The 14,937-nt window shown below is 52.3% G+C and overlaps 1 protein-coding gene across 1 annotated transcript in view; it reads right to left on the reverse strand.

Annotated features, from left to right (window-relative positions):
- LOC122551100 (RIMS-binding protein 2-like) overlaps window positions 1–14,937 on the reverse strand; it is a 188,561-nt gene that overhangs the window by 159,372 nt on the left and 14,252 nt on the right. Inside the window, exons 2-3 of the mRNA XM_087999789.1 lie at window positions 11,273–11,422; window positions 6,323–6,484 (exon numbers count right to left, since the gene is read on the reverse strand). Of these exons, the coding sequence (XP_087855915.1) occupies window positions 6,323–6,484; window positions 11,273–11,422 (312 nt within the window). The remainder of the gene's footprint in view (window positions 1–6,322; window positions 6,485–11,272; window positions 11,423–14,937) is intronic.

Here is a 14,937-nt window from a genome sequence, read left to right on the forward strand (position 1 = left end):
TCAGTTCCCTCAGCCTTTCCTCATATAACCTTCCCTCCATACCAGGCAACATCCTAGTAAATCTCCTCTGCACCCTTTCCAAAGCTTCCACATCCTTCCTATAATGCGGTGACCAGAACTGTACACAATACTCCAAGTGCGGCCGCACCAGTGTCTTGTACAGCTGCAGCATGACCTCATGGCTCTGAAACTCAATCCCTCTCCCAATAAAAGCTAACACAGTGCATGCCTTCTTAACAATCCTATCAACCTGGGTGGCAACTTTCAGAGATTTATGCATCTGGACACCGAAATCTCTCTGTCCATCTACACTACCAAGATTCTTACCATTAGCCCAGTACTCTGCATTCCTGTTGCTCCTTCCAAAGTGAACTACCTCACACTTTTCCGCATTAAACTCCATTTGCCACCTCTCAGCCCAGCTCTGCAGCTTATCTATGTCCCTCTGTAACCCACAACATCCTTCAGCACTGTCCACAACTCTGCCTACCTTCGTGTCATCCACAAATTTACTAACCCACCCTTCTACGTCCTCATCCAGGTCATTTATAAAAATGACAAACAGCAGTGGACCCAACACCGACCCTTGCAGTACATCACTAGTAGCTGGACTCCAGGATGAACATTTCCCATCAACCACCACCCTCTGTCTTCTTGCAGCAAGCCAATTACTGATCCAGACTGCTATATCTCCCTCAATCCCAAAACTCCATATGTTGTGCAATAGCCTTCCGTGAGGAACCTTATCAAACGCCTTACTGAAATCCATATACACCACATCAACCACTTTACTCTCATCTACCTGTTTGGTCACCTTCTTAAAGAACTCAATAAGGTTAGTGAGGCATGACCTTCCCTTCACAAAACCGTGTTGACTATCCCGAATCCAATTATTCCTCTCCAGATGGTCGTAAATCCTATCTGTTGTAACCTTTTCCAACACCTTACCCATAACCGAAGGAAGGCTCACTGGTCTATAATTCCCAGGGTGGTCCCGACTCCCCTTCTTTAACAAGGGAACAACATTTGCTGTCCTCCAGTCTTCTGGCACGAATCCTAACGACAATGATAACCAAGATCGAAGCTGGGCTCTGCAATCTCCTCCCTGGCTTCCCAGAGAATCCGAGGATAAATCCCATCTGGCCCCAGGGTCTTATCCATTTTCATATCTTCCAAAATTGCTAAAACCTCCTCTTTATCAACCTCAATCCCATCTAACCCTGTAGCCTGTATCTCCGTATTCTCACTAACATTGCCCTTTTCCAATGTGAACATTGAGGAAAAGTATTCATTAAGGGCTTCCCCTATGTCCTCAGATTCCACACACACCTTCCCACTACTGTCTTTGATTGGCCCTAATCTTACTCTAGTCATTCTTTTATTCCTGATATACCTATAGAAGGCTTTAGGGTTTTCCTTGATTCTATCCACCAACAACTTCTCATGTCCCTTCCTGGCTCTTCTTAGTCCTCCCTTTAGATCTTTTCTGGATAACTTATAACTCTCAAGCCCCCTAACTGAGCCTTCATGCCTCATCCTCACATAAGCCGCCTTCTTCCTCTTGACAAGAGCTTCAACTTCTTTAATAAACCACGGCTCCCTCTCTCAACAACTACCTCCCTGCCTGATAGGTACATACTTATCAAGGACCCGCAGGAGCTGTTCCATGAGTAAGCTCCACATTTCAAGTGTGCTCATCCCCTGCAGTTTCCTTCCCCATCCTATGCATCCTAAATCTTGCCTGATTGCTTCATAATTGCCTTTCCCCCAGTTATACCTCTTCCCCTGCAGTATATACCTATCCCTGCCTATTGCTATTGTAAACATAACCGGAATATGGTCACTATTGCCAAAGTGCTCACCTATCTCCAAATCAAACACCTGACAGGGGTCATTCCCCATTACCAAATCTAATGTGGCCTCGCCCCTTGTTGGCCTGTCTACATACTGTGTCAGAAAACCCTCCTGCATACATCGGACAAAAACTGACCCATCTAAACTACTTGAACTATAGTATTCTCAGTCAATACTGGGGAACTTAAAGGCCCCCATAACAGCTACCCAGTTATTCTCACTCCTATCGAGAATCATCTTTACTATCCTTTCCTCTGGAACTATTTGGAGGCCTATAGAAACCTCCCAACAGGGTGACCTGTCCTTTCCTGTTCCTAATCTCAGCCCATACTATCTCAGTGGATGAGTCCTCAAACGTTACCTCAGCTGTTGTAATATTACCCTTGAAGAACAACGCCACACCCTCCCCCTTTTACCATCTTCCCCAAATATAGACAAAAGATGGAAAATTATAGACCAATTAGCCTAACCTCGGTTGTTGGTAAAATTCTAGAATCCATCGTTAAGAATGAGGTTTCTAAATGCTTGGAAGAGCAGGGTCGGATTAGAACAAGTCAACATGGATTTAGTAAGGGGGGGTCGTGCCTGACAAACCTGTTGGAGATCTTTGAAGAGGTGACAAGTAGGTTAGACCAGGAAAATCCAGTGGATGTGGTCTACCTAGACTTCCAAAAGGCCTTTGATAAGGTGCCACACGGGAGGCTGCTGAGCAAGGTGAGGGCCCATGGTGTTCAAGGTGAGCTACTGGTATGGATTGAGGATTGGCTGTCTAACAGAAGGCAGAGAGTTGGGATAAAAGGTTCTTTTTCAGAATGGCAGCCGGTGACGAGCGGTGTCCCGCAGGGTTCGGTGCTGGGGCCACAGCTGTTCGCATTATATATTAATGATCTGGATGAAGGGACTGGAGGCATTCTAGCGAAGTTTGCTGATGATACAAAGTTAGGTGGACAGGCAGGTAGTACTGAGGAAGTGGGGAGGCTGCAGAAGGATCTAGACAGTTTGGAGGAGTGGTCCAGGAAATGGCCGATGGAATTCAATGTGAGCAAATGCGAGGTCTTGCACTTTGGAAAAAAGAATAGAAGCATGGATTACTTTCTAAACGGTGAGAAAATTCGTAAAGCCAAAGTACAGAGGGATCTGGGAGTGCTAGTTGAGGATTCTCTGAAGGTAAACATGCAGGTTGAGTCTGTGATTAAGAAAGCGAATGCAATGTTACCATTTATCTCAAGAGGGTTGGAATATAAAAGCACCGATGTGCTATTGAGACTTTATAAAGCTCTGGTTAGGCCCCATTTGGAGTACTGTGTCCAGTTTTGGTCCCCACACCTCAGGAAGGACATACTGGCACTGGAGCGTGTCCAGCGGAGATTCACACAGATGATCCCTGGAATGGTAGTCTAACATACGAGGAATGGCTGAGGATCCTGGGATTGTATTCATTGGAGTTTAGAAGATTAAGGGGCGATCTAATAGAAACTTACAAGATAATACATGGCTTGGAGAGGGTGGACGCTAGGAAATTGTTTCTGTTAGGCAAGGAGACTAGGACCCGTGGACACAGCCTTAGAATTAGAGGGGGTAAATTCAGAACAGAAATGCGGAGACATTTCTTCAGCCAGAGAGTGGTGGGCCTGTGGAATTCATTGCCACAGAGTGCAGTGGAGGCTGGGACGCTAAATGTCTTCAAGGCAGAAATTGATAAATTCTTGATGTCACAAGGAATTAGGGGCTACGGGGAGAATGCGGGTAAGTGGAGTTGAAATGCCCATCAGTCATGATTAAATGGCGGAGTGGACTCGATGGGCCGAATGGCCTTACTTCCGCTCCTATGTCTTATGGTCTTATGGTCTTCTCTATTCTTACCGAAACATCTAAACCCCGGAATCTACAACAACCAATCCTGTCCCTGCTCTACCCATGTCTCCGAAACGGCCACAACATCGAAGTCCCAGGTACCGACCCATGCTGCAAGTTCCCCCACCTTATTCCGGATGCTCCTGGCGTTGAAGGAGACTTCAAACCAACACCCTGATTGCCGGTGCCCTCTTGTGACCTTGTAAACCTATCCCTGAGCTCACTACCCTCCACCTCCTGTACACTGGAACTAGAATTCAGGTCCCCATCCCCCTGCTGCATTAGTTTAAACCCTCCCGAATAGCATTAGCAAATATCCCCCCCCCAGGATATTGGAACTCCTCTGGTTCAGATGAAGAGATGGGAGGTGGGACCTCTGCTTGTAGACCTCTGCTTGTAGAGGTCCCACCTCCCCCAGAAAGAGCCCCAATTATCCAAGAATTCAAAACCCTCCCTCCTGCACCATCCCTGCAGTAAGGATTTCCCTCACCGAGAGACAATAGTGATCAGGCTTCCCCTCACTGAGGGACAATAGTGATCAGGCTTCCCCTCACTGAGGGACAGTAGTGATCAGGATTCCCATCACTGAGGGACAGTAGTGATCAGGATTCCCCTCACTGAGGGACACTAGTGATCAGGATTCCCTTCACTGACAGACAATAGTGAGCAGGATTCCCCTCACTGAGGGACACTAGTGATCAGGATTCCCTTCACTGACAGACAATAGTGAGCAGGATTCCCCACACTGAGGGACACTAGTGATCAAGATTCCCTTCACTGAGGGACACTAGTGATCAGGATTCCCTTCACTGAGGGTCTAGAGTGATCAGGATTCCCCTCACTGAAAGACAATAGTGATCAAGATTCCCTTCACTGAGGGACACTAGTGATCAGGATTCCCTTCACTGAGGGTCTATAGTGATCAGGATTCCCCTCACTGAAAGACAATAGTGATCAAGACTCCCCTCACCGAGGGACAATAGTGATCAGGATTCCCTTCACTGAGGGACAGTAGTGATCAGGATTCCCCTCACTGAGGGACAATAGTGATCAGTATTACCTTCACTGAGGGACAATAGTGATCAGGATTTCCCTCACTGAGGGAAAATAGTGATCAGGATTCCCCTCACTGAGGGACAATAGTGATCAGTATTCCCCTCACTGAGAGACAATAGTGAGCAGGATTCCCTTCACTGAGGGACAGTAGTGATCAGGATTCCCGTCAATGAGGGTCAATAGTGATCAGGATTCCCCTCACTGAGGGTAAATAGTGATCAGTATTCCCCTCACTGAGGGACAATAGTGATCAGGATTCCCCTCACTGAGGGTCAATAGTGATCAGGATTCCCCTCACAGAGGGTCAAGAGTGATCAGAATTCCCCTCACTGAGAGACAATCGTGATCAGGATTCCGCTCACTGAGGGTCAATAGTGATCAGGATTCCCCTCACTGAGAGACAATAGTGATCAGGATTCCCCTCACTGAGGATCAATAGTGATCAGGATTCCCCTCACCGAGGGACAATAGTGATCAGGATTTCCCTCACTGAGGGACAATAGTGATCAGGATTCCCTTCACTGAGGGTCAATAGTGATCAGGATTCCCCTCACTGAGGGACAATAGTGATCAGGATTCCTTTCACTGAGGGTCAATAGTGATCAGGATTCCCCTCACCGAGGGACAATAGTGATCAGGATTTCCCTCACTGAGGGTCAATAGTGATCAGGATTCCCCTCACCGAGGGACAATAGTGATCAGGATTCCCCTCACTGAGAGACAATAGTGATCAGGATTCCCCTCACCGAGGGACAATAGTGATCAGGATTTCCCTCACTGAGGGTCAATAGTGATCAGGATTTCCCTCACTGAGGGACAATAGTGATCAGGATTCCCCTCACTGAGGGACAGTAGTGATCAGGATTTTTACGTCCAGCTTTATTAATTGAGTTTAACTCTCAGTCGTTGCTGTGGTGAGTTTTGAACCTGTGTCCAGAACATTAGCCTTTGGGTTACAAATCCGGTCATGTTGCTTGGCTACTGACTCTACCTGTTGGTTTAACTGAAACAAAATGGCAGAGCCTCATTATTCCGGTCACGGCTCTGACAGGCTTTTGGGGAGTACCCTTCACCGAATCCTTCCCTTTTGGTGATGGCATCCTGGATCAGATCCAGGGATTGGCCCTGTCATTGGGCCCAGCTTGACCTCGACTGTGATGGGTGTACAGTGCAACTGCTCATTCTCTGAATGGTTCAGTGGTATATGCCCATCCCCATTCCTCACAGGATAGCACTCTCTATGTCAACCGTGACCTCCCATTTAATTCCCAACCCTGGGAGGACCAAGCAGCTGGTAAAACACCAACAGCAGAACCCCAGAACCCCTCCCCACAGAGGGAGCTGGGGCCACGGGATAGTGAAGGAGAACGATGAGGCAGATTCAACGTTACGATCCACAACGTGTTTCCTGAAACTCAGAAAACAAAACACCAAAGATTCAGTCACTGAGGACATGGCAATATTTAAGGAGGGAGGACAGAGAGAGCATTAACTCTGAATCACACCAGTGTCTCTGGCAGTGCAGTGCATGTGTCTCTGCTCATGGAACGTGTCTTACCTTCAGTGCATTGTGTGAAGTTGCACTGTGTCTCCTCCTACCCCCCTCCTCATGCTGCATTTCGGAATAAAGCTCCTCTTCATCTTCCTCCAGAATATCTGAGAGGTCTGAACCTCGGCTGCTCTCTGTCTGGTACTCATCCGGATGGCCGTAGTGTTGCTGCTAACAGAAAGAAAATGCAAAAGGTAGACTTGTGCTGGAGCAGGTGACCTGGAGAATGGTGTTTGCAGAGCCTGTGTTACTGTGGGGGAGGGAATGGACATTGTGTCCCAGTGGCTAGCACTGCAGGGACATCCAGAGCAGAGGCACTGAGCAAAAGCAAGCTTTAGTTCCTGTTTGAAACTGGCTTTGCTTCCTGACCAGATCCTGACTCATTTCCAGGGTGATCGGGTGATCAGGTGGCATGAATGAAGAATGAGGATGTATGCGGGTGGAGCTCCAGCCAATCACATCAGCCAGATGAATAGAAGAATGACCCCATGAGTTATGATGACGAGGAGCCGGTGTTGGACTGGGGTGTACAAATTTCAAAATCACACAACACCAGGTTACAGTCCAACAGGTTTATTTGGAAGCACTAGCTTTCGGAGCGACGCTCCTTCATTGGGTAGCTAGTGAGGCAGGATCATAGGACACAGAGTTTACAGTAAAAGATCATGTGCTATAAAGTTTGTGTCCTGGACTGTCACCTGGTGTTGTGTGATTTGTAACTTTGCCTCAGAGAGTTCAAGGAGAAAGTGAGGTCTGCAGATGCTGGAGATCAGAGCTGAAAATGTGTTGCTGGAAAAGCGCAGCAGGTCAGGCAGCATCCAGGGAACAGGAGAATCGACGTTTCGGGCATGAGCCCTTCTTCAGGAATGAGGAGGGTGTGCCAAGCAGGCTAAGATAAAAGGTAGGGAGAAGGGACTTGGGGGAGGGGCGCTGGGAATGCGATAGGTAGAAGGAGGTTAAGGTGAGGGTGATAGGCCGGAGAGGGGGTGGGGGCAGAGGAAAAGGTGGGGGTTGGTGCCAGTGTAGCTGTGGAAGATGGACTGTTCCACATATTCGACGAAGAGGCAGGCATAGCTGGGGCCCATACGGGTGCCCATGGCTACTCCTTTGGTTTGGAGGAAGTGGGAGGATTGGAAAGAGAAGTTGTTCAGAGTGAGGACCAGTTCAGTCAGTCGAAGGAGGGTGTCAGTGGAAGGGTACTGGTTGGGACGGCGGGAAAGGAAGAAGCGGAGGGCTTTGAGTCCTTCGTGATGGGGGATGGAGGTGTACAGGGACTGGATGTCCATGGTGAAAATAAGGTGTTGGGGACCAGGGAAGCGAAAATCATGGAGGAGGTGGAGGGCATGGGTGGTGACCCGAAAGTTGGTGGGGAGTTCTTGGACTAAGGGGGACAGGATGGTGTCAAGGTATGCAGAGATGAGTTCGGTTGGGCAGGAGCAGGCGGAGACAATGGGTCGGCCGGGGCAGTCAGGTTTGTGGATTTTGGGCAGGAGGTAGAAACGGGCGGTGCGGGGTTGTGGGACGATGAGGTTGGAGGCGGTGGATGGGAGGTCCCCTGAGGTGATGAGGTTGTGTGGGGTTCAACACAACCTCAAATAAGAACAAGGGCTTTAAACACTTCAAAATCCCAATGCTGAAATTGGTAGGATCAGGAGGAGAACAGATGTGGGCTATGGAAGGAGCAGCTGAAAAGGTTTCACACATACCCCCCTGCCCCGGGATGATGGGACAGCTGCGGGACCCCGAGGAAGCCTATCATCCTGACCTCTGACCTGCTGGGGCTGCTAATCCAGTGCCAACCTGGTGCTAATCTGTCCCTCAGCTTTTACAAACTCTTTAATGTATTTATCACCTCCTGACTCCCCAAAAGCCTGTCCACATCTACAAGGCACAACTCAGGAGGGTGAGGGAATACTCCCCACTTGCCTGGATGGGGGCAGCTCCAACAACACTCAAGAAGCTCAACACCATTTGGGACAAAGCAACCCCCACATCCACAAGCATCCACTCCCTCCACCACCGACACTCAGTAACAGCAGTGTGTACTATCTACAAGATGCACTGCAGAAATTCATCATAGATCCTCAGACAGCACCTTCCTAACTCTCGACCACTCCCATCTAGAAGGACAAGGGCAGCAGATACATGGGAACACCACTCCCTGCAAGTTCCCCTCCAAGCCCCTCACCATCCTGACTTGGAAATATATCACCGTTCCTTCACTGTCACTGGGTCAGAATCCTGGACCCTCCCTCAGGGCATTGTGGGTCTACCCACAGCACATGGACTGCAGCGGGTCAAGAAGGGGTGAGTGAGTATCGTGAGGGTGGGGGTGAGGACAGTGAGTATCATTAGGGTGGGAGTGGGGACAGTGAGTATCGTTACTGTGGGGGGTGGGGACAGTGAGTATTGTTAGGGTGGGGGTGGGGTGAGTGAGTAAGGTTAAGGTGGGGGGTGGGGACAGTGAGTATTGTTAGGGTGGGGGTGGGGACAGTGAGTATCGTTAGGGTGAGGGGTGGGGACAGTGAGTATTGTTAGGGTGGGGGTGGGGTGAGTGAGTAAGGTTAAGGTGGGGGGTGGGGACAGTGAGTATTGTTAGGGTGGGAGTGGGGACAGTGAGTATCGTTATTGTGGGGGGTGGGGACAGTGAGTATTGTTAGGGTGGGGGTGGGGTGAGTGAGTAAGGTTAAGGTGGGGGGTGGGGACAGTGAGTATTGTTAGGGTGGGGGTGGGGTGAGTGAGTATCATTAGGGTGGGGGATGGGGATAGTGAGTAATGTTAGGGTGGGGGTGGGGTGAGTGAGTAAGGTTAAGGTGGGGGGTGGGGACAGTGAGTATTGTTAGAGTGGGGGTGGGGTGAGTGAGTAAGGTTAAGGTGGGGGGTGGGGACAGTGAGTATTGTTAGGGTGGGGGTGGGGTGAGTGAGTAAGGTTAAGGTGGGGGGTGGGGACAGTGAGTATTGTTAGGGTGGGGGTGGGGACAGTGAGTATCGTTACTGTGGGGGATGGGGATAGTGAGTAATGTTAGGGTGGGGGTGGGGTGAGTGAGTATCGTTAGTGTGGGGGTGGGGTGAGTGAGTAAGGTTAAGGTGGGGGGTGGGGACAGTGAGTATTGTTAGGGTGGGGGGTTGGGGTGAGTGAGTATTGTTAGGGTGGGGGTGGAGTCAGTGAGTATCGTGAGGGTGGGGGTGGGGACAGTGAGTATCGATACTGTTGGGGTGGGGACAGTGAGTAACATTAGGGTGGGGGTGGGGTCAGTGAGTATCATTAGGGTGGGGGTGGGGTCAGTGAGTATCATTAGGGTGGGGGTGGGGATAGTGAGTATTGTTAGGGTGGGGGTGGGGTGAGTGAGTAAGGTTAAGGTGGGGGGTGGGGACAGTGAGTATCGTTAGGGTGGGGGTGGGGTGAGTGAATATTGTTAGGATGGGGGGTGGGGACAGTGAGTATTGTTACGGTGGGGGTGGGGTGAGTGAGTAACGTTAGGGTGGGGGTGGGGACAGTGAGTATCGTGAGGGTGGAGGTGGGGACAGTGAGTATTGTTACTGTGGGGGGTGGGGTCAGTGAGTATCGTTAGGGTGGGGTGAGTGAGTATCGTTACGGTGGGGGTGGGGACAGTGAGTATTGTTACTGTGGGGGGTGGGGACAGTGAGTATCGTTAGGGTGGGGTGAGTGAGTATCGTTAGGGTGGGGGTGGGGACAGTGAGTATTGTTAGGGTGGGGGTGGGGACAGTGAGTATTGTTAGGGTGGGGGTGGGGACAGTATCATTAGGGTTGGGGTGGGGACCGTGAGTATCGTTAGTGTGGGGACAGTGAGTATCGTTAGGGTGGGGGTGGGGTGAGTGAGTATCATTAGGGTGTGGGGGTGGGGACAGTGAGTATTGTTAGGGTGGGGGTGGGGACAGTGAGTATCGTTAGGGTGGGGGGGTGCGGTCAGTGAGTATTGTTACTGTAGGGGGTGGGGTCAGTGAGTATTGTTAGGGTGGGGGTGGGTCAGGAGTTGAGTGTTAATGGTGGGAGTAGGGAGTCTGTGATTCGGTACATAAACAAATCAGCCCGGGTCTTCCTGGTGGCAGGGCAGGTCTAGAGAGTGAATGCTCCTCATTCCATCTTCATCTGTCTGTCAGACTTCCACTCGATGTTACTTCATCAAACAGTGTTTGTTCTTAACAATAGAGATGCTGTTTGGAGGGCTGGTATGGGCTCAATGGGCCGAAGGGATTCTATGATTCTCTGAACTCTACACTGTCTCTGTCTGTTACCAGGCTTTGGAGAGTCAGGGTAGGTGGTGCTGAACATTGTACAATCATCAGTCAACATCCCCATTTCTGACCTGACGGACGGAAGGTCATTGATGAAGCAGCTGAAGGTGGTTGGGCCCAGGACACTCCCCTGAGGAACTCCTGCAGAGATGTCCTGGAGCTGGGATTACTCCAGACCACAACCACCTTCCTACGTGTCTGGTATGACTCTCACCAGTGGAGGGTTTGTCCCTGATACCCACTGATGCCAGTGTAGCCAGAGCTCCTTGATGCCATACCCGGTTGAATGCAGCCTTGATGTTAAGGGCTGTCCCTCTCCCCTCCCCTCTGGAATTCAGCTCTTTTGTCCATGTTTGACCCAGGGCTGGAATGAGGTCAGGAGCTGAGTGACCCTGGGGGAATTCCGTGTTGGTGTACAACATCCATGGGACAGCACTATTAATGCACCTTTTCATCACTGTTGCTTTACCCCCCCACCCTGAGCTCAGTGACCTAGTTGCCCGTTAATCATAATGAACATGGTTTACACACCCTCAATTGCCTCCTGGGATTTGGAACCAGAGAACGTTTTTTTAAATTTCTGGAACTCCCTGAGACCAGAAACTTATTTACATAAAGTCTAGTCTCGAACTCAGAGGTCTGTCACCGATATGAGAAACTGGTGTGAAGCAGGAAATGTAGCAGCAATTCCTCAATCCCTACCTGTCTCCCCAGCTCCGAGCCCCTCAGGAAATCATCTACTGAACCACCAGGCCTTTTGAGGACTTGTCCATCATAAACATCATCCTCATCGTCGGAATTTTCCTGGTGTATAGTTTGGCTTCTCTCGCTGAACACACTGTGTTTCTCAGCCTGAAAATGATCAGCAGATCAGTGTTAGTGACATTCAATCAAACCCAAACTGCACAGTGGATGGCTAATGGATGAAGGTGATGACCATTCTTTCTTCACTCTGACACTTTCTCTGAGCAACATCTGTCAGGACTTCTGCCCTTTCAACCCTGTTTTTAACACTATTTCAGTCAGTGTTTCAGGTGTGAGGGATAATTGGTGATGGACAATAAACCTGGCCCTGTCAGTGATGTCCACATCCCTGGAATGTATCTAAATTGAAGTGAATATTCTTGTCAAATAGAAAGATGGGCAGCCTCTCAGGCACTTACTTACTGCAGCGTAACAGATCCACTGTCTGTTATTCTTCACCAATAGGAGATTAATGAAAAGAGAGCACGGATGAGGAACTGCAGTGACAGGGAGATATTGGAGAAGTTGTTTCACTTTGAGAAGTCTGAGGGGGGAATTGATCAATTCCAAATTTCTGAGGGCACTGCACAGTACTGAGAGGGAGAAACTGTTCCCATTGGTTAAAGGATTGAGATCTGGAGGGCACAGAGGTGATTAGCAAAAGCAGTAATGTCCACATGAGGCGGCAGAGAGGGTGGCGGAGAGAGATTTAAATAAGTCAGTCAGAGAGAGTCGGATCATTGTCTGTACAGCAGGAAGGAGCAGAGTTACACTGAGAGGCTGGAGAACAGCACAGATCACCTGGAGAGATGGCACACACAGTGGGCTGAATGGTCTCTTTTTCTGCTATAACAACTCAATGATTCTAGATGTTGAAACTTTGCAAATCACACTACCATTTTCCTTTAAATGATGAATTCTTGGATGTTAATTGCTGGTCAGGCTAGTACTGGCTCCCCTTCTCTTGTGGCACTGGCTTTGCCCAGTGAATGACTCACACAGCAGTGAGAGCCAATCACATCACACTGGGGCTGGAGTTACATGTTTCCCAGACCAGGTAAGGATTGCAGATTCCTGTCCCTAAGGGACATGGGTTCACACAACATCACATCAGCCTCAGGAGCAGTTTGACTGATATCACTTTACTTATTCTCAACATTTTTAAATTGAACACAAAGTGTCTTTGCTGGGACTGGCTTCACGGGTCTCTGACTAACCAGCGAACGGCCAATTCTGCAGCTGAAATGATGGTCTTTCATTCATTCAAGAACTTAAACCAAAGCCTCAGAGAAATGATAATTAAAAAGGTCCTGCTCAGAAACGGGAACACGCCCCAGACCCAGTGAATGGGCAACGAATCGAGAGGCTTCCAGGCAGATGGCATGTGAAGAGTCTGATACATCGGCTACAGGTTTATAAAGCAGCAGGACGGGCTTAGCAGGCACTGGGCTGGGGGGAAAGGGGGGGGTGAAGGGGGGGAAGGGGGGGGGAAGGGGGGGAAGGGGGGGGAAAGGTGCAAGGGGAGAGGATGGACTGAGGGGGAGAGAAGGAGGGGAGATGGGAGGGGGAGATGGGTGGGGAGATGGGAGGGGGAGATGGGAGGGGAGATGGAGGGGGAGATGGGAGGGGGAGATGGGGGGGGAGATGGGGGGGAAATGGGGGGAGATGGGAGGGGAGATGGGAGGGGGAGATGGGAGGGAGATGGGAGGGGAGATGGGAGGGGAGATGGGAGGGGGAGATGGGAGGGGAGATGGGGGGGGGAGATGGGAGGGGAGATGGGAGGGGAGATGGGAGGGGAGATGGGGGGGAGATGGGGGGGGGAGATGGGGGGGGAGATGGGAGGGGAGATGGGAGGGGGAGATGGGAGGGGAGATGGGGGGGGAGATGGGAGGGGAGATGGGAGGGGGAGATGGGAGGGGAGATGGGGGGGAAATGGGGGGAGATGGGAGGGGAGATGGGAGGGGGAGATGGGAGGGAGATGGGAGGGGGAGATGGGAGGGGAGATGGGGGGGAAATGGGGGGAGATGGGAGGGGAGATGGGAGGGGGAGATGGGAGGGAGATGGGAGGGGAGATGGGAGGGGAGATGGGAGGGGGAGATGGGAGGGGAGATGGGGGGGGGAGATGGGAGGGGAGATGGGAGGGGGAGATGGGAGGGGAGATGGGGGGGGGAGATGGGAGGGGAGATGGGAGGGGGAGATGGGAGGGGAGATGGGAGGGGAGATGGGAGGGGGAGATGGGGGGGGAGATGGGAGGGGAGATGGGGGGGGGAGATGGGAGGGGAGATGGGAGGGGAGATGGGGGGGGAGATGGGAGGGGGAGATGGGAGGGGAGATGGGAGGGGAGATGGGAGGGGGAGATGGGGGGGGAGATGGGAGGGGAGATGGGGGGGGGAGATGGGAGGGGAGATGGGAGGGGAGATGGGGGGGGGAGATGGGAGGGGAGATGGGAGGGGGAGATGGGCGGGGAGATGGGGGGGGAGATGGGGGGGAGATGGGAGGGGAGATGGGGGGGGGAGATGGGAGGGGAGATGGGAGGGGGAGATGGGAGGGGAGATGGGAGGGGAGATGGGAGGGGGAGATGGGGGGGGAGATGGGAGGGGAGATGGGGGGGGGAGATGGGAGGGGAGATGGGAGGGGGAGATGGGGGGGGAGATGGGAGGGGGAGATGGGAGGGGAGATGGGAGGGGGAGATGGGGGGGGAGATGGGAGGGGAGATGGGAGGGGGAGATGGGAGGGGAGATGGGAGGGGGAGATGGGAGGGGAGATGGGAGGGGGAGATGAGGGGGAGATGGGGGGGAGATGGGGGGGGAGATGGGGGGAAATGGGGGGAGATGGGAGGGGAGATGGGGAGGGGAGATGGGATGGAAGGGGAGATGGGAGGGGAGATGGGAGGGGGAGATGGGAGGGGAGATGGGAGGGGAGATGGGGGGGAGATGGGGGGGGAGATGGGGGGAAATGGGGGGAGATGGGGGGAGATGGGAGGGGAGATGGGAGGAGATGGGAGGGGAGATGGGAGGGGAGATGGGAGGGGGAGATGGGAGGGGAGATGGGAGAGGAGATGGGGGGGAAATGGAGGGGAGATGGGGGGGAGATGGGGGGGAGATGGGAGGGGGAGATGGGAGGGGGAGATGGGAGGGAGATGGGGGGGGAATGGGGGGGGAGATGGGAGGGGGAGATGGGAGGGGAGATGGGAGGGGGAGATAGAGAGGAGGGAGAGTGGGAGAAGGGAGGGGAGATGGGGAGGGGAGATGGAGGGGGAGATGGGGGGGAGATGGGGGGGGAGATGGGGGGGAATGGGGGGAGATGGGGGGAGATGGGAGGGGGAGATGGGAGGGAGATGGGGGGGGAGATGGGAGGGGAGATGGGAGGGGGAGATGGGAGGGGAGATGGGGGGGGAGATGGGAGGGGAGATGGGAGGGGGAGATGGGAGGGGAGATGGGGGGGGAGATGGGGGGGGAGATGGGAGGGGAGATGGGGGGGGGAGATGGAAGGGGTGATGGGAGGGGAGATGGGAGGGGAGATGGGAGGGGAGATGGGAGGGGGAGATGGGGGGGGAGATGGGAGGGGAGATGGGGGGGGGAGATGGGAGGGGAGATGGGAGGGGGAGATGGGGGGGGAGATGG

Source organism: Chiloscyllium plagiosum, unplaced genomic scaffold (assembly GCF_037043375.1).
Source record: "Chiloscyllium plagiosum isolate Xiang-an unplaced genomic scaffold, Cpla_swu_hap1 HiC_scaffold_24, whole genome shotgun sequence".
Taxonomy (NCBI): Eukaryota; Metazoa; Chordata; class Chondrichthyes; order Orectolobiformes; family Hemiscylliidae; genus Chiloscyllium; species Chiloscyllium plagiosum.